This window comes from Coregonus lavaretus (assembly GCF_964263955.1).
Source record: "Coregonus lavaretus genome assembly, chromosome: 7".
NCBI lineage: Eukaryota > Metazoa > Chordata > Actinopteri > Salmoniformes > Salmonidae > Coregonus > Coregonus lavaretus.
In genome coordinates this window covers 11,928,326-11,952,170 of record NC_139994.1, presented here as the reverse complement: position 1 = coordinate 11,952,170, position 23,845 = coordinate 11,928,326, and the positions used below count along the sequence as shown (strand labels likewise).

The window sequence follows — 23,845 nt, the reverse complement described above, 5'->3', positions numbered from 1 at the left end:
CCTTTTGTACCTTGATCAAGGAGCATACGCAAGTTTCAATAACATCAAGCACTCACCCTTCCTTGAAATACAAAAATATTTGTATTCAATGGGTATAGAAACAACATTACATGAAATGTACAGTACACTAAGCACCCATACCATAAAATAACCATTCATATCATAAACACATAAAACATTATTTACAATTAATACATTATTGCATGTTAATGGATGCAGCTGAGGTAAGAAAATTATCTAACAACTTTTTACATGTTTTATTTCATTTTTTACATAGAGTAAATATTTGTATTATTTGATCACTTGAATCGAACGATCTCCTGAATAGCAAAGCGGATTATTTCATTGAAATCAAACTGGATGTATTTTCTCCAGTATCGCCGGTCCCTGCCGAAGGTCTGAGCTGGGTAACATGGACTTCCTGGAAACAAAAATGTAGAGGGTGTTCCAGTTAAATTACTAAAACAGACGAGAGCAGACCAATGTCCACGATTGCAGTCGAGTGGAGGTGCATCTGCGACAACCAAACGTTGGACACTGTAGTGGTCTTCCAAAAGCAAGGCTTATTTTAACTTGGCAGTGTCAACATAGCTGCAATTGTTCATACATTTTTCTAAAACTTCTCTCTACCTCCGTATCACACAGTCAAACTGAAAACATATTTGTGTACTATTAATTGGTTAGAGAGAGATCTCACAGATCACATTATATACTCTTAAGCTTATACTATTGTAACTATGAATCTCCGCCAAAAAGTTGGTTTCTGTTTCAGTCATGTTTTGGTCAAGTTTGTGTGGGTCAAGCAAAAACATGAATGACTGGTTGACAATAGTGCCTCCCACAATGCATACAATGGTTGCAGGGTGCAATTGGTGCATAGACTTGCAGTCAACTGCATCAAAAACCGCATGACCTTAGATCATGTAGCCGCAAGCCAGACAATTTTTTGCCCCATAATGTAACACATTGAAAGTCGATTATCAGCGGTGATCAACGATAATCACCGACTCCATAAAACTGATCAGCACTACTGCATCCATACAGTTCAAACACATGGCACTAAATAAGCCACACCCCTAGTGACAAGGAGCCAAAATCCTACAATACCCAGAAGTAGTTCTAGGAGTTTTCAAAGTGGGAAACCTTCCACGGGAATGAATGTATGGGAACTTAGCATTTTCCCCCCTTTGTGACCCTAGTCATATTGAGAATAATAAAATTGGGAAAACTCACCAATTCCATGGAATATTCTAGCGACAGCTCTGCCAGAGAACTTCTCGTCACTGTGGTTGCCCAGGAAACTCTGAATATCCGTTCTGATCTGACCCTCCCAGTCCTTCATCTGAAAATAAACAAAACCCATCACAACACTTTCCTGGTGAAATGAATTGGACAAAAATAAACAGAATATACAGACTGAATTTAGACCAAATAATTGATGCAATCTACATACAGTATAGATCACAGGAGGTTGGTGGCACCTTAATTGGGGAGGACAGGCTCGTGGTAATGGCTGGAGCGGAATGAGTGGAATGGTATCAAATACAGTGCATTCGGAAAGTATTCAGACCCCTTTACCTTTTCCTTTACCTTTTCCACATTTTGTAACGTTACAGCCTTATTCTAAAATTGATTAAATTGTTTTTTTCCCCCTCATCAATCTACACACAATACCCCATAATGACAAAGCAAAAACAGGTTTTTAGAAATGTATTACAAATATAAAAACTTAAACAGTATTCAGACTCTTTACTCAGTAATTTGTTGAAACACCTTTGGCAGCGATTACAGCCTTGAGTCTTCTTGGGTATGACACTACAAGCTTGGCACACCTGTAGCTCAGTTGGTAGAGCATGGCGTTTGCAACGCCAGGGTTGTGGGTTCGATTCCCACGGGGGGCCAGTATGAAAATGTATGCACTCACTAACTGTAAGTCGCTCTGGATAAGAGCGTCTGCTAAATGACTAAAATGTAAATGTAAATGTATTTGGGGAGTTTATCCCATTCTTCTCTGCAGATCCCCTCCACCTCTGTCAGGTTGGATGGGGAGCGTCGCTGCACAGCTATTTTCAGGTCTCTCCAGAGATGTTAGATCGGGTTCAAGTCCGGGCTCTGGCTGGCCACTCAAGGACATTCAGAGACTTGTCCCGAAGCCACTCCTGCGTTGTCTTGGCTGTGTGCTTAGGGTTGTTGTCCTGTTGGAAGGTGAACCATCGCCCCAGTCTGAGGTCCTGAGCGCTCTGGAGCAGCTTTTCATCAAGGATCTCTCTGTACTTTGCTCCATTAATCTTTCCCTCAATCCTGACTAGTCTAACAGTCCCTGCCGCTGAAAAACATCCCCACAGCATGATGCTGCCACCACCATGCTTCACCACAGGGATGGTGCCAGGTTTCCTCCAGACGTGATGCTTGGCATTCAGGCCAAATAGTTCAATCTTGGTTTCATCAGACCAGGGAATCTTGACCAAGGACCTTCTCCCCCGATTGCTCAGTTTGGCCGGCCGGCCAGCTCTAGGAAGAGTCTTGGTGGTTCCAAATTTCATCCATTTAAGAATGATGGAGGCCACTGTGTTCTTGGGGACCTTCAATGCTGCAGACATGTTTTGGTACCCTTCCCCAGATCTGTGCCTCGACACAATTCTGCCTTGGAGCTCTACGGACAATTCCTTCGATCTCAAGGCTTGGTTTTTGCTCTGACATGCACTGTCAACTGTGGGACCTTATGTAGACAGGTGTGTGCCTTTCCAAATCCTGTCAAATCAATTGAATTTACCACAGGTGGACTCCAATCAAGTTGTAGAAACATCTCAAGGATGATCAATGGAAACAGGATGCACCTGAGCTCAATTTTGAGTCTCAAAGCAAAAGGTCTGAATACTTATGTAAATAAGGTATTTATGTTTTAGTTTTTTATACATTTGCCCAAATTTCAAAGAACCTGTTTTCACTTTGTCATTATGGGGTATTGTGTGTAGATTGAGGAGGATATTTCTTTTTTCATCCATTTTAGAATAAGTCTGTAATGTAACAAAATGTTGAAAAAGTCAAGGGGTCTGAATACTTTCCAAATGCACTGTAAATCAAAACACATGGTTTCCATGTTTTTGATGCCATTACATTCGCTCCGTTCCAGCCATTATTTTGAGCTGTCCTCCCCTCAGCAGCCTCCTGTGGTATAGATACAGTAAAAACAGAACAATTATACATAATAAAATAGTAGATAATAAACACATTTAAAGTAGAGGATATACAATATAAAGTGTTGAAATATTATAAACTCACTTCGTTACTCTAAAATGGGAAGGTCCTGTTCTTACCAGATTTAGCTCTATTAGGTCATTATAAGGGTTATTTTATGTATTTATTAACCCATCTTGCACCACCCCTCTTCGGAGGACACATATCTTTTTAGTTTTTTACAGCTTTTCTGCTGCATATACATACATTTTACATACACATTTTGCATACATGGTACTTTTATATACAGCAATCACATAACAATAATACATTACTGAACATAAGCTCTTTAATCCCACCCCTCAGCCACTCTCAGCCCATCCCACCTATCTCCATAGACCACCCTCGTTTGGTTTTCATGTGCCATACATTTTTCAATTGTAAGGGTACTTTGTTAAGTTTAGTATTAGATCAAGGCATTAGTGTGACTTACACCCAGTAAAAACCATCACAGAATCTTAGGAGACACGAACCTTGCATTTAATCAACACCTCGTCCTCTCCATCCTTCTCCTCCTGGAACTTCCTGCTCAGGTCCAGGTCTCTCCTCTTGTCAAAGTAATCTCCCAGAAGCCCTTTCAGCTTCAGGCTTCGCCTCTCGTCCAGCTGGTCCGTGCAGGATCTGCAGCTCGTGTATGCGACGCTGCAGAGACATATAGTGTGGCTTTATCAAAACAGAACAACGCAGAAAGAGTAATAATAAAAACAGGTCACCTGAAAGATGCACAGTAGCATGAACTGATCTAGAAATGTCTTAGAAATATCAATAATGTCTTTAAACATACTCCAAGCACCATTGGGTTAACAGCTCCAATAACAGGCCTATCAGGCCATGAAACTCTGGTAACCAGGACCCACTTCAATACGTTTTCGATTTTCCTCTATGGTCCAATTTGGTGCTATATTTGTGTAGCCTAGTGCTGGTTAGAGTTCTGAATACTGGTGTAGTGTAATGTAGGTTAGCGCTGACCTGCGGAAGGCCTTGAAGCAGGCTTTGAGCTGGTACAGCTTGGTCCTCTCCTGGGCCACCACCCTGTCATGGAGGAACTCACACACCCGGTCCATCTCGTCCGGGGTCAAGTCACCGTAGGAACGGAAATAGAATGACAGGTTGGAGAACTCCACCAAGACTCCTGGAGAAGAGATGGAGATATATGAAGGACAGGTTGGACAACTCTACCAAGACAGGATATATATGGAGATAGTAGATGTATAATTACTTCTCTTGAATGGATTTTTATCTAAATGTAACACTCACTCAGACAGACACACACACTTCATCTGTTTTGTGACTCACTATGGTTTATTAACACACGTTTTAATAACCAGTGCACACACACAAGTAAGTGTGACACACATTCTTTACTATGCTCCACTGTAGTTAGCATTTTTTCAACTATAAAAACACTCATACACACACACACACACACACCTCTGTTTGTGGCCCACTGTAGTTGTCTGAGGCCTCTCTTCACCAGACCCAGCTGCCAGCCCATAGTGTCTGCCACCTCCACCACGTCAAAGTCCAGCGAATCACAGGCCTCCACTCGCTCCCCCGCCATCCGTTTCCGGGCCAACACCACGGCAACAGGTGGGCAGCTGCCAATCAGACGGCACACACCCATCATCACCACACAGATACCACCGCTCACCATAAACATTACTTATATGCAGCAAAACGGTTTAAGCACCTTGTAAACATTAGTAATCTATTGCCTGAACATAAAAATACCAAACCGCTCACATGACAAATGTACCACTGACTTTACTTGACCACAAAAACATCACATGAGCAAATAATACACACCTACATACACAACCTATCAAACATGACTTCGTTTCTTACAGGTAAACAGTCTACTGTAACAGACTGGCCAGGTGTTCAGAGTGAATTTGCAGTACTTATTGAGGTTCTGCAAACTCAAAATGCACACAGTTTTAATTTTTTATTATACGGTGTGCCCTAATGAACATGAGCCGGGTGGTTTGATGTTGTCCTACATCTTGGTGAGTTTGCGGAGCTGCTGAGGGCCGTTGTAACAGACCATCTTACAGACGGAGAGGGTGGGGTGGAGCAGCTCTACCCACTGCTGAGGGTGCAGCTCCAGATAGCACAGCAGAGTCTCCAAACCTGGCAGACACACAGAGGGGACACAGTCTTTGCCTTAGAATGATTCAAGTTATATTGTTACTCTGGTGTCTGTGAAGGGCAGGCGGGGAGACTCACTGGTCTTGACAGAAAAAGCAGAATTAAAGTGGGACTTCTATTTCGTATTTACTATTTTCTGATCCTTGAATCAATTATCTGAATGACACAATTGGCCGTTTGATTGAATGAAATAGACAAGATATTTCACCTGTCCTGTGTTAGGTATAGTGAGGTACTCACCTTCCTCAGTGATGTCCAGGGCTTCCACAGTGTCCTGTATAGGGATGGTCCTCTCATGGGTGTGACACACCCTAGTCGTGGGCCAATCATCACCTCCCCCTGGCACCACCTCCTCTTCCACATCCTGTTCTCCATCCCCTCTCTGGGGAAGTGGGACACTCGACTCTGGTGGTTCTTTCTGCTCCCCCTCCGATGGTTGAAGAGTTGGTACATCCTTGTCCTCAGTATGGACTTTGGCCTGTTCCAACTGCTCGACAGGGGTGTTTTGACTAGTCTCCTTTGTGTGTTCCGGTGCTGCAGCAGAGGTCTCATCACAGGTGTCCATCAGTTCCATCATCTCGGAGTCGTCAACCTCCTCCTGAGCCTAAGACAGCATTAAAGAAATGAGAGAAAAACTCCTCAAAAAGATATGCTTGGTTTACAGTGAGGGAAAAAAGTATTTGATCCCCTGCTGATTTTGTACATTTGCCCACTGACAAAGAAATGATCAGTCTATAATTTTAATGGTAGGTTTATTTGATCAGTGAGAGACAGAATAACAACCAAAAAATCCAGAAAAACGCATGTCATAAATGTTATAAATTGATTTGCATTTTAATTAGGGAAATAAGTATTTGACCCCCTCTCAATCAGAAAGATTTCTGGCTCCCAGGTGTCTTTTATACAGGTAACGAGCTGAGATTAGGAGCACACTCTTAAAGGGAGTGCTCCTAATCTCAGCTTGTTACCTGTATAAAAGACACCTGTCCACAGAAGCAATCAATCAATCAGATTCCAAACTCTCCACCATGGCCAAGACCAAAGAGCTCTCCAAGGATGTCAGGGACAAGATTGTAGACCTACACAAGGCTGGAATGGGCTACAAGACCATCGCCAAGCAGCTTGGTGAGAAGGTGACAACAGTTGGTGCGATTATTCGCAAATGGAAGAAACACAAAATAACTGTCAATCTCCCTCGGCCTTGGGCTCCATGCAAGATCTCACCTCGTGGAGTTGCAATGATCATTAGAACGGTGAGGAATCAGCCCAGAACTACACGGGAGGATCTTGTCAATGATCTCAAGGCAGCTGGGACCATAGTCACCAAGAAAACAATTGGTAACACACTACGCCGTGAAGGACTGAAATCCTGCAGCGCCCGCAAGGTCCCCCTGCTCAAGAAAGCACATATACATGCCCGTCTGAAGTTTGCCAATGAACATCTGAATGATTCAGAGGAGAACTGGGTGAAAGTGATGTGGTCAGATGAGACCAAAATGGAGCTCTTTGGCATCAACTCAACTCGCCGTGTTTGGAGGAGGAGGAATGCTGCCTATGACCCCAAGAACACCATCCTCACCGTCAAACATGGAGGTGCAAACATTATGCTTTGGGGGTGTTTTTCTGCTAAGGGGACAGGACAACTTCACCGCATCAAAGGGACGATGGACGGGGCCATGTACCGTCAAATCTTGGGGGAGAACCTCCTTCCCTCAGCCAGGGCATTGAAAATGGGTCGTGGATGGGTATTCCAGCATGACAATGACCCATAACACACGGCCAAGGCAACAAAGGAGTGGCTCAAGAAGAAGCACATTAAGGTCCTGGAGTGGCCTAGCCAGTCTCCAGACCTTAATCCCATAGAAAATCTGTGGAGGGAGCTGAAGGTTCGAGTTGCCAAACGTCAGGCTCGAAACCTTAATGACTTGGAGAAGATCTGCAAAGAGGAGTGGGACAAAATCCCTCCTGAGATGTGTGCAAACCTGGTGGCCAACTACAAGAAATGTCTGACCTCTGTGATTGCCAACAATGGTTTTGCCACCAAGTACTAAGTCATGTTTTGCAGAAGGGTCAAATACTTATTTCCCTCATTAAAATGCAAATCAATTTATAACATTTTTGACATTTTTCTGGATTTGTTTGTTGTTATTCTGTCTCTCACTGTTCAAATAAACCTACCATTAAAGTTATAGACTGATAATTTCTTTGTCAGTGGGCAAACGTACAAAATCAGCAGGGGATCAAATACTTTTTTCCCCTCACTGTATGTCCTACACAGAAAGAAATACAATTACAATGAAGGTGTTGTATTTAATTCAATGGTGCAATAAAACTTGTTAAAATAAACATTTTTGACATGAATTCTAAATCAAGTTTTTTTGTAATTTCTTAAAAAAAGGTCCAATGCAGCCCTTTTTATTTTAATATCAAATCATTTCTGGGTAACAATTAAGTACCTTACTGCAATTTCAATTTCTCAACAAATCAATTTGCTAGGACTATCTGGGAGTGGTCTGAGTGGGGAGGGAAAAACTGAAAACTAGTTATTGGCAGAGAGGTTTGGAACTCTCTTTCTTATTGGTCTATTAACTAATTTACCGCCTGGTGATGTCACCAAGCTGGCCAAAACTCCATCCCACCAAAACAGGCAGAAATGTCTGGCGTTTTTTTTCAAACAGCTCTTATACTAAAAGGGCATTATCATCATTATCACAATTTCACAGTATTATTCCAACCTCATAGTGTGGAAATATATATAAAACACAGGGAAATCAGGTTTTTGACTGCAGTGGCCCTTTATTTGGGGTTCATATAATGGCCATAGGCTGTTCATGCCCAATGAGTGTAGATGGAGAGAAGGGGGAAAAGACTACATAAGTATGCCAACATTACCCTGGCTAGATCCTGCTGTTTCTGGTGGATCTGTCTGCACTTGCAGGGAGGAAACACCTTCTGGACCAGCTTCTTCACAGTGTAGTGGTCCACCGTGTCCGCATAGATGTGCCTCCGCAACTCATGCAGGTCCCCTCCCTACAACGACAGCAGACAAGAATGTAGGATTACAGTGATGTTGAATAAAATTTAAAAATCCAACAAATAGTGTACATCCAACAACATCAAAAAATAACAAATCTTTTAGAAACCTCACCTCAGGATCCAGGAAGAGATGACAGTGGGCCGGTAACCAGTCTCTCCCTGCCCTCCCGATCTCCTGCACGTAGCTCTCGAAGCTCTTGGGCATGTTGTAGTGCACGATGCCGCGCACGTCCGACTTGTCCAGGCCCATGCCGAAGGCTACCGTGGCGACCACAACACGCAGCTCTCCACACATGAAGTTGTTCTGGACGCGACGGCGCTCAGAGGACGACATGCCGGCGTGGTAGGACTCAGCCATCCACTTCAGAGGCTTACGGATCTTCTTCCTGGCTGAGGGAACACAGGAGAGAGAGGTCAGGGCCCGTGTTCACAAAGCATCTCAGAGTACAAGTGCTTCAAAACTCCTAATCTCCTATTGACATCAAGCCAAACGCAAATAGATAGGTACCCAAAGCTTTCTTCTTCTTCCCTACAGGGTTGTCGTCTTCCTCCTGGCTGGCTGTACGGTTAGATTCCTTCAATAGCACCCCCTGGAGGCAGGTCCTGAGCAGGGCAGATATACGGGTCGTCTCGTCTCTCCTGGTGCAGTAGACGATGACGGACTCCAGAGACCCAAACCTCTCTCCCTTCAGCAGAGACACCAGGGCCTGGACAGGGGAAAGGACATGCAGCATCAGACCTGGGTTCAAATACTCAGGGCTCTACGCTGACATTATTTTTTACATTTTTTAAAGTTGAAAAATGTAAGAGCACACAAAGAAATTTAGGAGCACAATGAAAGTATTTGAGGAAGAGTGTTTTTATGATAAGAAAGGACAAAATGTGAATGAATAAAAGGTTTTTGGAGTGTTCCATGCTCAATCAAGACACAATGTATCCTCAAATATTTGAGTCACTCAGGTGAGACACATTTTCAGCTGCCCCTTTAAGGGCGGGAGGTTACCGTGGTAATGGGGAACTTGCATGTCTTGGTGCTTTCAAGACAATTGGGAGCTCGGGAAAATCATGGTCAAATCATGATGTCAATGATCTATAGGTAGGAACGTCAGCACTCAAGAAAGTTGCACGAGTTTCCAACTTAGAATTCCCAGTTGGATGACCATTCAAAAAGATTTTCCCAGTCGGTGCTCGAGTTACCAGTTGTCTTGAACGCACTGGAGTCATCAAGTCAGAGATTTCCGAGTTTCCAGTTGTTTTGAACGCGGCATCCATCTGTGAGGGTTTTGACTAGAAAATATATCCTTTCAAGACATGACCGTCTGTGAGAGATGAGATTCTCCTATGTCTCTTCACTAGCAGTTGAGCAAGCTCCAACTAACATTGAAAAGCAACCTAGCATGTGAACAAAACTATGTTAATAACCAAGAAACACAGGGGCAAAGTCACACTTTAGTAGACTTTTGGGTCAAATCAAATTTCTGTCTGTGCGCTTCTAAAAATGAATCTTTCAACTCAGTGCACGAAGCGCCCCAGGCAACATTGCTGCGTGCGAGGTGGGATATACAGGACTCTATGTAGTTCTTTGCGTGATTAAAATGGTCGAACTGTAGAGCCCTGATTCTATTTGTTTTATTTTAAATACTTTAGCTCTGCTTGCCTGGCCCATGGAACCGATGAGCGATGCCAAATTGCAAACTCCATCCATGAAAGAAAACACATACTACTTGCATCCTGGTCTGCACAGCATACACACTCTAATGTTGCAGATAAAAACGTATTGTAGAACAGATACTGTATGATGTAAAATAGTGAATGGTGTCAGATCTATCTATTACAGTTCTATGTTCTGAACATTCTGAATGTTTCACTACACTAAACACCTCAACTAAGGGTGTGCTGAGTAGTCGGACAAAATGAGTATCGTAACGGATATTGGACATTTTCTGGATACGATTATGATCCAAGTATTTTTTGTAATTATCCATGATTGGAAAAAAAGTTATTTTCGGGTGCCAGCAAGCATCTTTCTCATAGCTAACAATAGCTAACAAGTGGGGCAAGGTTAGGGAAAAAATATGAAACTTTTATGCGCATTCTGACTAAGTAACAGCTAACTTGGCTGCCCGCTGCAAGTTGAGGACACACACCCACCCACCCCTCTGCGCGCTGCTCCTAATCTGCAGCTTTTTTGCAGTGAGAACATGCAGGGAGGTATTTTGCCAACATCGATTTAGGCATCTGATCCGACTATCAACTGTCGATTACGAATACGAGTATGGCCATCTCGACACACCCCTAACCTCAACCATATGTATGTGTGTGTGTACGTTGCTAACCTACCTGGTCCTTGTCTCGGTCCATGGAGACAGACAGCTGCAGGTTGTGAGGCACGGCGGCCGAGCGGACAGCGATACCGTCCTGGTCAGTAATGTCCAGGTGTTGAGCGATGTCCAGGGCTGTGGACAGGGTGGCGGTGGCAGTCAGACCCAGCAGGCAACGCACGCCTAGGCGGTCCCTCAACACCTAGGAGATGGAACAGAGGTGAAGACTTGCAATAGCTCCCTGAGCTACAGTAATGCTTAGGCTTTAGCTCAGCAGGCTAAGATAGTCTTGCGGGGTGCAGATGACCTGGACGGTCCCTCAACACCTAGGAGACTGAACATACATTAAGAGGACACTTCAACACTGAGGGGAAGAATGGCATTTACTGTTTGTGTGTGAGCCATGTACAGCTAGAATGATAAGAGACAGGCTCCTAATTTAGGAAAGGACTTAAAAAACATTGAGTTATTATTTTTCATTTTAAATGAGTTATTCAAATGTTTTATAGACAAAGCGGCCATTGACGGTTTTATATATGAGAGAAGAGATGGCATAACATTTCCTTCTAATAAAATATCTTTGGTTTTGCTTGTTTTGTGGGTTGAGAGACAATTCAAATGGATTTAGGAATTCCTGACATTGAGTTACAATGTTTTATTTGCAGTTGCAGACATGGAACCTAAGTGGAAAGAACAGAGCTTCTGCTCTTCTTTGATCTGACACTTACTTGACAGTTGCGGTTTATCATTTATTGGGTGTCCAATGGCCAGATCTCACCTTGCAGAGGCGGAGGTAGCAGGGCCTGAAGTTGTGTGACCACTCTGAGACACAGTGGGCCTCGTCAATACAGGCAAAGGCCACCGGGGGGAGCTGGTCAGCTGGGGGCAGACAGCCAGAGCCAGAGTGACCTCCACCTACCAACGCCTCAGGGGACAGGAGCAGGACATGGACCTCACCTGCCTTAACCTGGCGGTAACACACAGACAGAGATACACAAAGCATATACAATAAAATGAGAATCAGAAAATGGTAGTTTCATGCAAATCACCATCAATGCAAATATGACTGATACCATTGTAGTAGCAGTTTCACAGCATCACACAGACATATGACACACACAGACAGGTTATGAATGAGCAAAAATACATATCACTGAGAGATATTGAACCCTAATGCCGGAACAACATGATCAACATTATCAATGGCTCAGTTGGTATGGTAGAGCAAGCATGACTAAGTCGGTTTGGGTAAAAAGCGTCTGTATATATATATATATAATTCAGTTAAAGTCTGACAAATATAAACGTTATGCAAAAATAGAGGAAGCAGATGTTTAGGACTAGATAGAGCATAGTTTAACTAAGCAGATTGTAAGAGGATATCAGTACCTTCTCGACGGCTGCCTCCCTCTGTTTTTTAGACATATTGGAATGAATAGCAGCTGCTTTCAGTTTGGATGGGAGTCCAGATAGCTAAGGAGACAAAATCATATACTGTCAGTATTTCATTCAATTACCTATTTTGAGACATTCACAAGACAGTGTCCGTATCAATAATTTATTGTATAACTACGGGACAGATATGTTACCTGATCGTCCATAAGAGACACCAGTGGTGACACCACCAAAGTGATACTGTTGGACCTCTGGGCATAGAGGTAGGCTGGTAGCTGGTAGCACAGAGACTTGCCCATGCCCGTAGAGAGCACCACTAGAGTGGACATCCCTGGTGAGTGACACATACACACACACACACAACGTGAGCATCGTGCTTGTAACAAACACAAATCTGTACGTGAGGAAGCGACTACTTGTTCTATCTCCACAATATCAACTGAGGTAGTAAATGAAGCGCTGTATAATTCTGTTCACCGTGTTTTACCCTCTTCATGCATACCTGATAGAATTCTCATGATGGCCTGTTCCTGCCCTGGTCTGAAAGACCTGTACCCAAAGTCTTTGAGTGCTTCATAAACTTCAGAACGTGCCGCTGCAGAAACAAAGTAAGAAAATGGGTATATAATAGGTATATAAACCCTACTGTACTATTTATTTGACTAGCTGAATCAATCGACCAAATCAAATGTATTTTATAAAGCTCTTTTTACATCAGCAGTTGTGCTTTATAGATACTAGGCCTAGAAACAATTAATTGAATAATGTATTTTTTTTTAAACAGGGTACCTTGTACTTTGCCGTCCTCCCCTAGGGGGTAGAGGGGCTGCATGGGGGGAGGAGGGGGAGGGCGCTCGTAGTCTGGCCTGATCACATTCAACAAGACCTCATCACCATCCTTCTGCTGCTTCTCTCCCTGACTCTCATTCTCCTCTTTAACACTGGGGGGCGCCACTGTGTAACAGAGAGATAGACATAGGTTGTGTAACAGAGAGATAGACATATGTGTATCCCAAATGGCACCCCATTCCCTTTATTTTGCAATTATAAAGAGAAAAGGATGTACTATAAAGGGACTAGGGTGTCATTTGGGACGTAACCATCGACAGAGGGACCTCATGTACAGAGCTGTAATTACTTAATTCCACCACTGGTCTAGAGGTCAGCTTTAGAGTCGAGTTTGTTATGACTGAGTTTTGAATTGGAGTTGGGAGAAACTGAGCCTAAATCAGTTGTTGTTATGGGCAAGGAACTGGGAGGAAGTAACCGGAGTGAGAGAATTGCAGGGGGGTAAGCATGAGCTCTTTGACCTTTTGGCATGCAGGTTAGTTTAGTAGCATGACATCATTGCCTTGCCAGACAGTGGAGGAGCTGTTATGCTCATCTAGTTTTAAACCGCAGGTCTGTCTGTTCCATCTTGGCTTAGAGGGGCCTCTGTTTCTGCTTGCACAATCACTCCGACATCGTCTGTGTGTGGGGCTCTATGTGCTTCCCAAATGGGCCCTGGTCAAAAGTACTGCACTATATAGGGAATAAGGTGCCATTTGGGATGCAGCCCGTGCTATGAAAATGAGTGTTGAGCGTTCCGTGGGGACCCTCCGTGATTGGTCTTACCAGTGACATTTTCCCCCCTTAAGTCCGTGCTAGACACATCTTGCGGGCTCCGGTCCCTTACAGTACAGACTGTATCCAGCTAAACTAAATAGCTGCTTGGGTTTGGAGTTGTGGTTTTACCTCCAGTTGGGATGTCTGGGGCCTGCGTTCAGACATGTGGCGAGTGGAGATGTATTGCAGTGAGTGGAAAGACGGGTCAGACACTGTGCCAGGGCCGGAGGGCTTCACCATAACAGACTGCTTTTAACATCAGGCACAAGTCTAGCCCATTGTAATCCAAAGCGTGTGAGTGTGTGTGTTGATTATCTATCAGTGGTTTGGAGTTGTGTTTCTACTACTGAAACAGATGTTCTGGGCTACTGAAGGGAGTTAGACTTGGGTGAAATACTCACTGTTGATAGATACACTGGAATAACCTCCCTTATCATTAACAAACTACATCAACTTGATCAACAAAGTTAGTGAGTGTATGGGGAGGATTCTAATTAGTCCCATTTCTACAAAGTTAGTGTCTATTTAACTTATTGTGATGCTTCAAAGTATGCGTGTCCCAAATAGCACCCTATTCCATTCATAGTGCCCTACTTCTGACCCATAGGGCTAAGGTCAAAAGGAGTGCACAATATAGCGAATAGGGTGCCATTTGATATGTACATTGGGAATATTTTGATTGAGATTGAAGGGATAATCTGCCTCAACATTTTCACTGAAGTAAATCTCGTCACCAGACAGGGTGACAATGACATACCCAGACGCTCGGAACACAGAGTGCCCGTTGCCCGGGCAACGTCCTCCAAGGTTGGCAGCTCAAAGGGCTCCTCCTCAACCGCAGACGCCTCATCAGCAGCAGCACTGTCTACTGCAGCTGCAACTGGAAACAGGTTAAATAGGGGTTATATTACAGTCAATATATAACATTCACAGGGTACAGGGATTTATTCAGAAACGTAAAAAATGTTGCAGACAGAAATGTCATGTATAGAGCTGAAATTACTATTGTATAGGACAGAGAATCAGATCTGTTGAACAAAATACATTTCTATCTGAATGTTCTGTAATGTTGCACCTGACCTTCCTCAACAGACCTCAGGTGCATCAAAGAAAATGGTTTAGCACAGTATTTTTTATGTATCAACCTAGTAAAGATAAGCATGACGTGGTAAATGAAACTAGTTTCTGAAGAACCAATCATCTAAACAAGCTAATTTAGCTACCACAGCTCATAGTGAATTGTTACAGCATTCTTCAGTCGTCAGACGACCATGTACTGCAGGGTTCTTCAATTCCGGTCCTGTAGGGCCGAAACACCTCTGTTTTTCATCCTCTCCTTCTAATCAGGGGCTAATTCAGACCTGGGACACCAGGTGAGTGCAATTAACTACCAGGTAGAAATAAAAAACAGAAGTGTTTCGGCCCTCCAGGACCAGAATTGAAGAACCCTGATGTACTGTCTGTCCTGTGACCTCTCACCTCTGCCCTTGCAGTTCATAGCCCAGTGTCCTGTGCCTCCGCACTTGAAGCAGCTGTCGCCTGGACGATTGAACCCTCCGAAGCCGCCTCTAAACCCGCCTCTGCCTCTTCTGCTGAAGCCCCCTCTAAACCTTGAGTCTGGCCCTCCAAACCTCTCCCCCTTTAGCTGGAACTTCTCCATGGTCAACTGAAACAGAAAGAAAACAGGATAAATGCTGCTATATGTTGATATCATATATAAGTAATGTCTTCCTAGGCAGGGACAGTATGCTGTTCATCTACAGTATGTACTCAAACAGAGAATCATTCTGAACTAGCCTGTTTTAGCCAATACCTGCCACCCTACATATTGTTGTTGTAGAATAACTGTACTGTATGTATTTTGTAATGCTACTATTACTACTAGAGTTTTCTTACCTGCTTCCGTAGGCCAGCGCCCCTACATGCATATCCTTTAACGTGAGACTTCTTTTTCAGGTTGATCTTCACAAAGTTACCGTCCGAGTTCTTGGTGGCTCTGTGTAGATGAATGGAGCAACAGAAAATCACATTAATACAAAACAATTACATTAGTAAAAATAAGGTCCTGTTATATGACAATTACAGTCAATGAGGAATATGTATTTAAAGGGGCTATCGAGAGTGCATAGGTCAATTTGTAAATATAAATAATATTGTTTGATTAAATATATTAGTAGTCTAAGGGAAATAGAGAGTATAACCCACTTAGGTCTCATAGTGTTGCTCCCTCTGTTCCTGGCAGCGTTGATATCTTCCTCATCCACCTCTCCTAGGAGGTTCTCCTGTGGAACCCTTGGTTTCTGCTTCACCACTTCCTTCTCTGTGACATCACCATCCTCCTTGTCGCTGACGTCTCCATCATCTGTCTTAGCCGCCTTCTTCCTCGCTCGGGGGGCTTTTTTGGGACTCCCGCCATCAGCTATATCCTCTTTTTTTGTCCTCCTCCTCTTTTTCACCGCCCCCTCCACTTTCTCCGTGCCTTCAGGGTTCTCTCCATCTGTGTCAGGATCCCTTTTACTTTTTCCGCCCTTTTTCTTTGTACCCTTCTTCTCCAGTCCGAGCTCGTCACCTTCGGCCTGCGGTGGCTGCGTTGACACTCTTGCCTCCTCCACAACCCTTCCTCCCCGGCCCTTTCTGGCCCTCGCTCGAGATTTCTTGGCAGTGGTGGCGCCGATGGCGGTCTCTTCTGTCGTTCCACCCTCTGCCTGTCCTTTGAGACCTGATCTGGTTTCTCCATCCTCTCCTTCTCCTCCTCCGGAGCCAGACCCTAATGAGGAGCGTTGTCCAGCGGGCCACAGACTGGCTGGGTCTGCTGCAGACGTTACGCCACAACAAATATGGGGCTGGTGCTCGTCAGGAGAAGGCCGAGCCTGTGTTATGGTACTCTTGGAAGCCCTCTCCCCCAGGAGAGTTGTCCCTTCGTTCTGCCTGGAAGGTGTAACAAAGGAACTGGCGGCACGTCCTGCGTTCTCTCCCTTGCCAGTGCCTCCCCCTTTGGCGTACGGCGAACTCACTGCCGCCTCCATGGCGAGAGGCAAATTACCCACAACCGGCTTCTCCGCGTCAACCACCTCGTCAAACACCTGACATCTCTCCAGCCAGCTGCTGTCTACAGAGGTCAGCCTCTTGGTGAAGGTCTGTCTGAGCTGCTGGGCCCTGCTGCCTGCCTGTCTGTCTGATGAGGATGCCCCCGCTGCAGGAGACCACAGCTTGGATGGTGTGAAGGCTGTGAGGGGCTCAAACGGCTCCTCCGCCGGCTGCTGTGGGTGTTCTGTCCCTCTCTGCATTGGAGAGGCCAGGGGGTCTTGACGTGTGTTGGCTGGCTTTGGTAGAGGGGATAACAGTGTATGGCTGTCTGGGCTCTGGCCATCTTTAAACGACTTCAGAGGTGTTCGACGAGGAGTGAACGACTTCTTCAGAGAAACCGGTCTCTCCTAGAAACAGTTTATAGTGCAGGAAAAATGTATATATTTAAAATGGCAGAGCTACAAATTCTCCACATCTGATTCATGATTACTTGCAATTGCAGTTTGTAATTTACACTAACAGTCTTCATCTATGCAAATCACATTTATGCAGAGTTTGCAAAACACAAAGTGAGGAACTGGACACAGCCAAACTACACACACACACACACACACCGTACCTTTGTTAGAGCTCCCAGGTCCAGGTTTGACTTGAGCTTCATGCCAAAGTACTGGGCCGAGGCTTGGAGGGACTCCCTGTCCTTGGCTGTCAGAGTCAGTTTGGGGGCAGCCACCGGCATGCTCTTACGGTTCAGCTGAGTACCCCAGCAATCTGATTCCTTCAAAGAGAAAACATATTAAAAGGAGCAATCTGCAACAAAGCTGTCAATGGGTATACATCATTATTTGAAAAGTCCCAAAATGTATGTACAAATATCAAATTGCCCCTTTAAGTACAGTTAACTAGTTATAACTGGGGTTTAGGATATTTATAATAATATAATTATACTGAACCGAATGTAACCTACCTTCTCAGATGACGGAGTCTGTGCGGTAGGTGTTGGGTCTGTGTGCCCATTGCTGCTGTTTTCTTTTGCTTGCTTGAATTTTCGATATTCTTTGTAGAGCTCTGTGAAACACATGCAGAAACACAAAGCAACATATTTTAGTAACTGACATTAATTATAGAAGGATACCTGGGTCCTATTCAGTAGAAGCAAACGGACCAAAATGGAGGGACCTAGCTGAATTTGTCAAATAAGAAACACTTGTTTTTGTTTATCTGTTGCTAAACATTTTGCTACGGTGTTCACTAATGAATACAAGCCTGAGGACAGCAATATATTTATCCTGTGTTTCAGTTCTGTTCATGCAGGGAGTCAGTTGATTATTGACATGCACTTACTTTTAGTCTCTTCTGGGGCTCCGTCAATATCACCCTGAAAAATAGAACAATTCAGAGTGGGAAAGACTATACTGTAGTCTCCGAGTAATGCATGATACAGTAATTAAATAGATAACTAGCTACATAGCTAGCTACCTTGTTGGGCTTTCTTTGATGTTCTTGAACAAATGACTGCTCCCAGGTTTTCAGAAGAATCTTGATATCATTGTATCGATCCATCACTTCCATAGATTTATTATCGACCTTGTAGGAATCAGTTTGCTGATATGACGAATAATAAATATTATAGCCGGCAGCAATTTGTTGGAAATGTGACATGTTAGACAGTTCAGAGAGTTTGTGCAAGCTTGAAAGTTATCTATATAACTAGTCAGTGATTTTAGCAGTATCCAAACAGCTGGCTCTCATGACAGTAATACTGCAAGTCATTGTTATCATTCATTATAAATGTAGTAGCTACCTAACGTTTCAGACAAGAGAGCCACATATGAGAATGTAAACCATGTCAAATCAGAGAGCAGACACACAGCTAGCATTAGCCATCTGACTCCTCTGAGCTAAAGCTAAAACAGTGGGTTCACAAAGTCCCAAAAGTCTGTCATCTCAAGCGAAATAAGTCTGACGTTTCTTACCTGACTGCGGGCAATAAAAAATTATCCTAAACGCTGTCTTAAAGGGTTTAATTCAGGTTCTTACACCAGGAAAATGACATACCTAGTTATTGTGCAGAGCAGATGTTTTTTCCACAATTTTAGCGCGCTGTAGAAATGACGTCCACCTTTCTACCAATCGAAGGCTGCTGAGGAAGTAAAACCCAATCAGAATTAAGGATTACTTTTGATGGCGGGTATATGTCTGTTATCCGTAATCCTATTGGAGCTGTAAAATGCCATTTCAAAATACGGAAGTACGTATTTATCAGCATGGAAAGGCCCATGAGGATGAGGTGAGTGTGCTTCAACATTTGATCAACTTTACAGAACCGCACGATCGGTTTTTTTTTTGGTACAGAAATATTTATCTAGCTAGCTAGGTTGTTTTATATATTTTTAACATTCAAGTAAGTCGGGTGGTTTTATATCGCCTGAGATAGAACCTAGCTAACTTTATCCTAATTTCGACCGACTAACTAGCTACCACGATCGAAATGACTCAAAGTGATGATCATGCCGTGACAGCATGAGTTTAAAGACACTTTCTTTACGGACTTTGTCATTTATATTCACCATAGCTATGTAGTGTCAGCTTGCTGGGGTCTTGTTTTGGATGCTCCTCGCAACTGTCTTGTATGTTTATGTTGTGTTGTAGCTAGCTACATTGTATCTAGTTAGCTATTATTGCTTCTCATTTTCCTCTCTCTCTTTGTAGATATCTTTACAGGTGATGAACTGTAACCCTGTGTCTGTCAACTTTTGGATTTGTTAAGATTTGGATTACAATATTTCTACTGACCAACGCACATTGACTGTCCACCAACATGCTGAGTGAGGTAGAGGCAAAAGAGCTGCTGTCCTTCCTCACGGTGGACACCAGGCCAGACGTCAAGGGCCATGCTACTGAGTACATCCTGGGCCTCTCTGGCAACAGGGACGGCTGTCGCTACCTACAGACAAAACCTGACTTCCTTAAGGCCTTGGTGACCCTCACCACTGACCCCTCCATCGCTATCGTCAAAGACTGTTACCACTCTCTCATCAACCTCTCGGCTGACGAGACCATGCACCAACCGCTGGTCAAAGACTCTGACTTCCTCCCTATGTTGTTTAAAAACCTCCTGGACCCAGAATTTATGTTTGCGGACCGTATCTGTACGATCCTCACTAACCTGTCGCGGCACGTGAAGACGTGTAAAGAGGTGTTTAAGGCTATGCAGGAGCAGGAGATGGGTTTGGCGCAGATAGTGGAGATCTTCTGCACTGAGGGCTACAACAAGCAGGCGTCGCTCCATTACCTGGGCCCCCTCCTCTCCAACCTCACACAGCTGCCCGAGACCAGACACTTTATCCTGGATAAGGAGAGGTCAGTGGCTGGGTGGTTAGCTCATGAGATCCAGGTCGAGGCTAGGCTATGTCTTTGACTTCTCTCATAATCCAGTAACACCAATGCGATACAGGCCTGAAGAGCTGTAAAACCGGTCCTGTATTCACAAAGCGTCTATTATGATTTAGAAGACAAACTGATGGTAGATCAGCAACACTCCTATTCTGAGATGCTTTATGCATATGAGCCCTGGTGCTTTCTTTTTCTGCCCCATAAGAAGTGCTTCCTTTCTTTTGCTAATTATCCAGCATGTTATCTATGGAAGACCATTCACTGTGTGTGTGTTTTTTAATGTCCCACAGGTGTGTAGTGCAGAGACTCCTTCCCTACACCCAATACGAGGCCTCAACAATCAGACGAGGGGGAGTCATTGGCACTCTGAGAAATTGTTGCTTTGATCATGGTAAGGGAGGAAGACACACGCATCTTAATAGCTGTACGACAGTCAGTTTTAACCTTCATAGTTCATGCCCGTTTTATGTTGAATTGAGTAGAGGAGTAACCAATTAAGATCTTCCCATTGTTTCCAAGAAAGTTTATAGAAAATATTTCCTGATTTTTGATATTTTATGATTTTCCCCAGCTCATCATGAGTGGTTGCTGAGTGATGCGGTGGACATTCTGCCTTTCCTGTTGCTGCCTCTCGCTGGGCCTGAGGAACTGTCTGACGAGGAGAATGAAGGTAAATCATTGTTCCTGTCTGAGTGACCTTGCGGTTTAACCACCCGCCCTCAGCACATATACGATCCCCCCAGCCTAAGTGGGTACAGCTGCCAGTTGAGGACCTGTGAGGCGTCTGTTTTTCAAACTAGACACTCTAATGTATTTGTCCTCTTGCTCAGTTGTGCTCCGGGGCCTCCCACTCCTCTTTCTATTCTGGTTAGAGCCAGTTTGCGCTGTTCTGTGAAGGGAGTAGTACACAGCGTTATACGAGATCTTCAGTTTCTTGGCAATTTCTCACATGGAATAGCCTTAATTTCTCAGAACAAGAATAGACTGATGAGTTTCAGAAGAAAGTTATTTGTTTCTGGCCATTTTGAGCCTGTAATTGAACCCACAATTCCTGATGCTCCAGATACTCAACTAGGCTCAAGAAGGCCAGTTTTATTGCTTCTTTAATCAGCACAACAGTTTTCAGCTGTGCTAACATAATTGCCAAATTTTCTAATGATCAATTAGCCTTTTTAAAATGCTAAACTTGGATTAGCAAACACAACGTATCATTGGAACACAGGACTGATGGTTGCTGATAATGGCCCTATGTACGCCTATGTAGATATTCCATTAAAAATCAGCTGTTTCCAGCTAGAATAGCCATTTACAAAATTAACAATGTCTACACTGTATTTCTGATCAATTTGATGTTATTTTATTGGACAAGAAAATTGCTTTTCTTTCAAAAACAAGGACATTTCTAAGTGACCCCAAACTTTTGAGATGTATTGCTACTGTACTTCATCAAGATATCTGCATTGAAAATATAGCCTAGTACTGATGGTACTTTGTTCTTATTCAATGAAGGGTTACCCGTCGATCTCCAGTACTTACCAGAGGACAAGAAAAGAGAGGAGGATCCCGACATTCGCAAGATGCTCATTGAGACTATGATACTGGTTGGTGTCACCTGGAGTCAATACCATGCCATGCTTCCACCAACACTTAACCGTCTGTATCACTAAACCAGTAATGCTCTGTTTCTCTATATAATCCAAACTGTTTATAACAACAACAACAAAAAAACTGTTTGCTTGCTGGAAATACGCCTACTTTATGTGTGTCTCTTTTGCACCCAGCTGACAGCTACCAAAGTGGGTCGGCAGATTCTGAAGGCCAAGAACGTCTACGCCATCATGAGGGAGTTCCACAACTGGGAAAAGGAACCTCACGTGGCTGCTGCTTGTGAGAAGCTTATACAGGTAAACTATGAATATATAACTTACAGTAATTGAATGTTTTTTGTTTGTACTAAGATTTAAAAAACAGACCTATGGTTTAGGTTTAACCTAGTAAATCAATACAGAGCAACCTCATGGTGACCTACTGGTGGTGTTATTCACAACCAAGTCCAGAGCTGGGGTTCCCCAGCTGTCAACATGGCACCTTGGCAGTGATGTAGTGGTAAAAAAAATATGTGGGTATCTCTGATCGGTGGTCGCAGTGAAAAAAAGTAACGCTTCCATACTTTCAATGCATTTTTCAGCAAAAGGTGGGTGAACTGTTGGGCAACAAAAATAAATGGAGTAAACTGTGTTTACTTGAGTTTACCCTCCACTGCACCTTGGTAACAGTTACATTCAGGAATTGCACGAGAACAGCTATTTTCTTTTCATGACTTCTTGTTGTGCTTGGTAAGTCACCTCAGTCGATGACGCCAATGAATCTCATGACATTTCAATATTCTGAGTGCTGAAATTTACAGCATCGGCGGGTTTAAGAAAACAGAGTCTACGTTCCAAATGGCACCCTATTCCCTACATAGTATGGGGTCCTATGTGCCCTGGTCAAAAGTAGTGCACTACACAGGGAATAGGATGCCATTAGGGACGCAGACAGGATGTTCTGATTGGCTGGAAAAACCTTCCACTGTTCCGTTCCTGCCTAGTGCCTGCTCTGCACTGCGGTGGCAGTCTTGTAGTGGGGAACGACCGAGTGGAAAAGATGTCACTCGGTCTCGCATAAAACCCCCTGATACACTCCATAACGGCTCGGAGATCCCTTTTGAACTGTGGTCCAGAGGCACGAGTTCAGTCTTTAGCTACCCAGCCAGTTTAATCACTGTCATAAAACATCAAAATCTAGCGAGTTGAAATCCGAGCGTGATATTTATCCAAGACTAATGGGCTTTTTATGCTGAATCTTGTGGATAACAAGGCTTTAACGTTTTATCATATTGCTTAAAGCCTCTTTTTTTGGGGGGCACACTAAGTTTTTCTTAAATTGTTTTGAGCTCGTCCCGATGCCATTCTGACATTTCTTGGGCTAATTCGTTGTCAATTACAGTCTGCGGTAATGTTGAGGATGTCATTGGAATATTTTGGTCTCTACTGTTTTTCACTTAAAGTAGCCAAAATGCTGGATAGAAAGTTCTTAATGCCAATGTAGCATTCAACTGAGAGTTGGGGTCAAGCCTTTTTTAATGTGTGCGTGTGTGTCACCAGCATTGACGTGTGTGTGTATGCACCTCTCTCTGCCAGGTGCTGATCGGGGACGAGCCAGAGCCAGGCATGGAGAACCTGTTGGAGGTGGAGATTCCTGAGGACGTGGAGGTGAAGCTCAAAGACATGGATGCCAAGGAGCAGGAGCAGTTGGAGAAGGACCAGGAAGATCTGTTAAATCCAGATAAGCCCCAGCAGTGTGCTGGCATAGTGAGGATGATGTAGCAAGGAGGTCTTTTCTACATTTAAACTGATCAACTGTCTGAACAATAGAACCAAACCAACTGCTAACTGGAATTAACAGAAAATTCTTGCCATCACAACAACAAACTGCATGAAATCAGGACTCTGAAGGACTGTGTACAATCTGAAACCAGTTGTATTTTCACACCATGTAATTTCACACCACAAAGTCTTAACTCGATTAAAATAATGTAATTTTATTTGTAACGAAAGGAGTATGTCCTTGATTTGTTTTCTGTATGAATCTCAAAATGTTTCAGTCCCTAATGGACAGAGTCCATGGTTAGCAGCCTC

The 23,845-nt window shown here is 43.7% G+C and overlaps 2 protein-coding genes across 2 annotated transcripts; one reads left to right on the top strand and one right to left on the bottom strand.

Moving 5' to 3' along the window:
* Window positions 1-64: 64 nt before the first annotated feature.
* On the bottom strand, window positions 65-18,858 carry LOC311131778 (ATP-dependent DNA helicase Q4-like). The gene is made up of 25 exons (XM_084164907.1): window positions 18,828-18,858; window positions 18,249-18,374; window positions 18,114-18,147; window positions 17,737-17,837; window positions 17,389-17,547; window positions 15,948-17,176; window positions 15,639-15,738; window positions 15,222-15,408; window positions 14,500-14,622; window positions 12,927-13,091; window positions 12,640-12,732; window positions 12,332-12,468; window positions 12,132-12,215; window positions 11,521-11,709; window positions 10,762-10,944; window positions 8,930-9,128; window positions 8,534-8,811; window positions 8,278-8,415; window positions 5,626-5,989; window positions 5,238-5,367; window positions 4,669-4,835; window positions 4,207-4,369; window positions 3,711-3,879; window positions 1,234-1,342; window positions 65-421 (listed from the first exon to the last, which is right to left on the bottom strand). The coding sequence occupies exons 2-25, from the start codon at window positions 18,339-18,341 to the stop codon at window positions 300-302; spliced, it is 4,716 nt and encodes a 1,571-aa protein (XP_084021033.1). The 5' UTR covers window positions 18,342-18,374; window positions 18,828-18,858; the 3' UTR covers window positions 65-299.
* Window positions 18,859-19,012: 154 nt separating this feature from the next.
* On the top strand, window positions 19,013-23,756 carry hgh1 (HGH1 homolog). The gene is made up of 7 exons (XM_084164872.1): window positions 19,013-19,059; window positions 19,482-20,132; window positions 20,456-20,556; window positions 20,737-20,835; window positions 21,675-21,766; window positions 21,947-22,069; window positions 23,348-23,756. The coding sequence occupies exons 2-7, from the start codon at window positions 19,591-19,593 to the stop codon at window positions 23,531-23,533; spliced, it is 1,143 nt and encodes a 380-aa protein (XP_084020998.1). The 5' UTR covers window positions 19,013-19,059; window positions 19,482-19,590; the 3' UTR covers window positions 23,534-23,756.
* The last annotated feature ends 89 nt before the right edge of the window (window positions 23,757-23,845 follow it).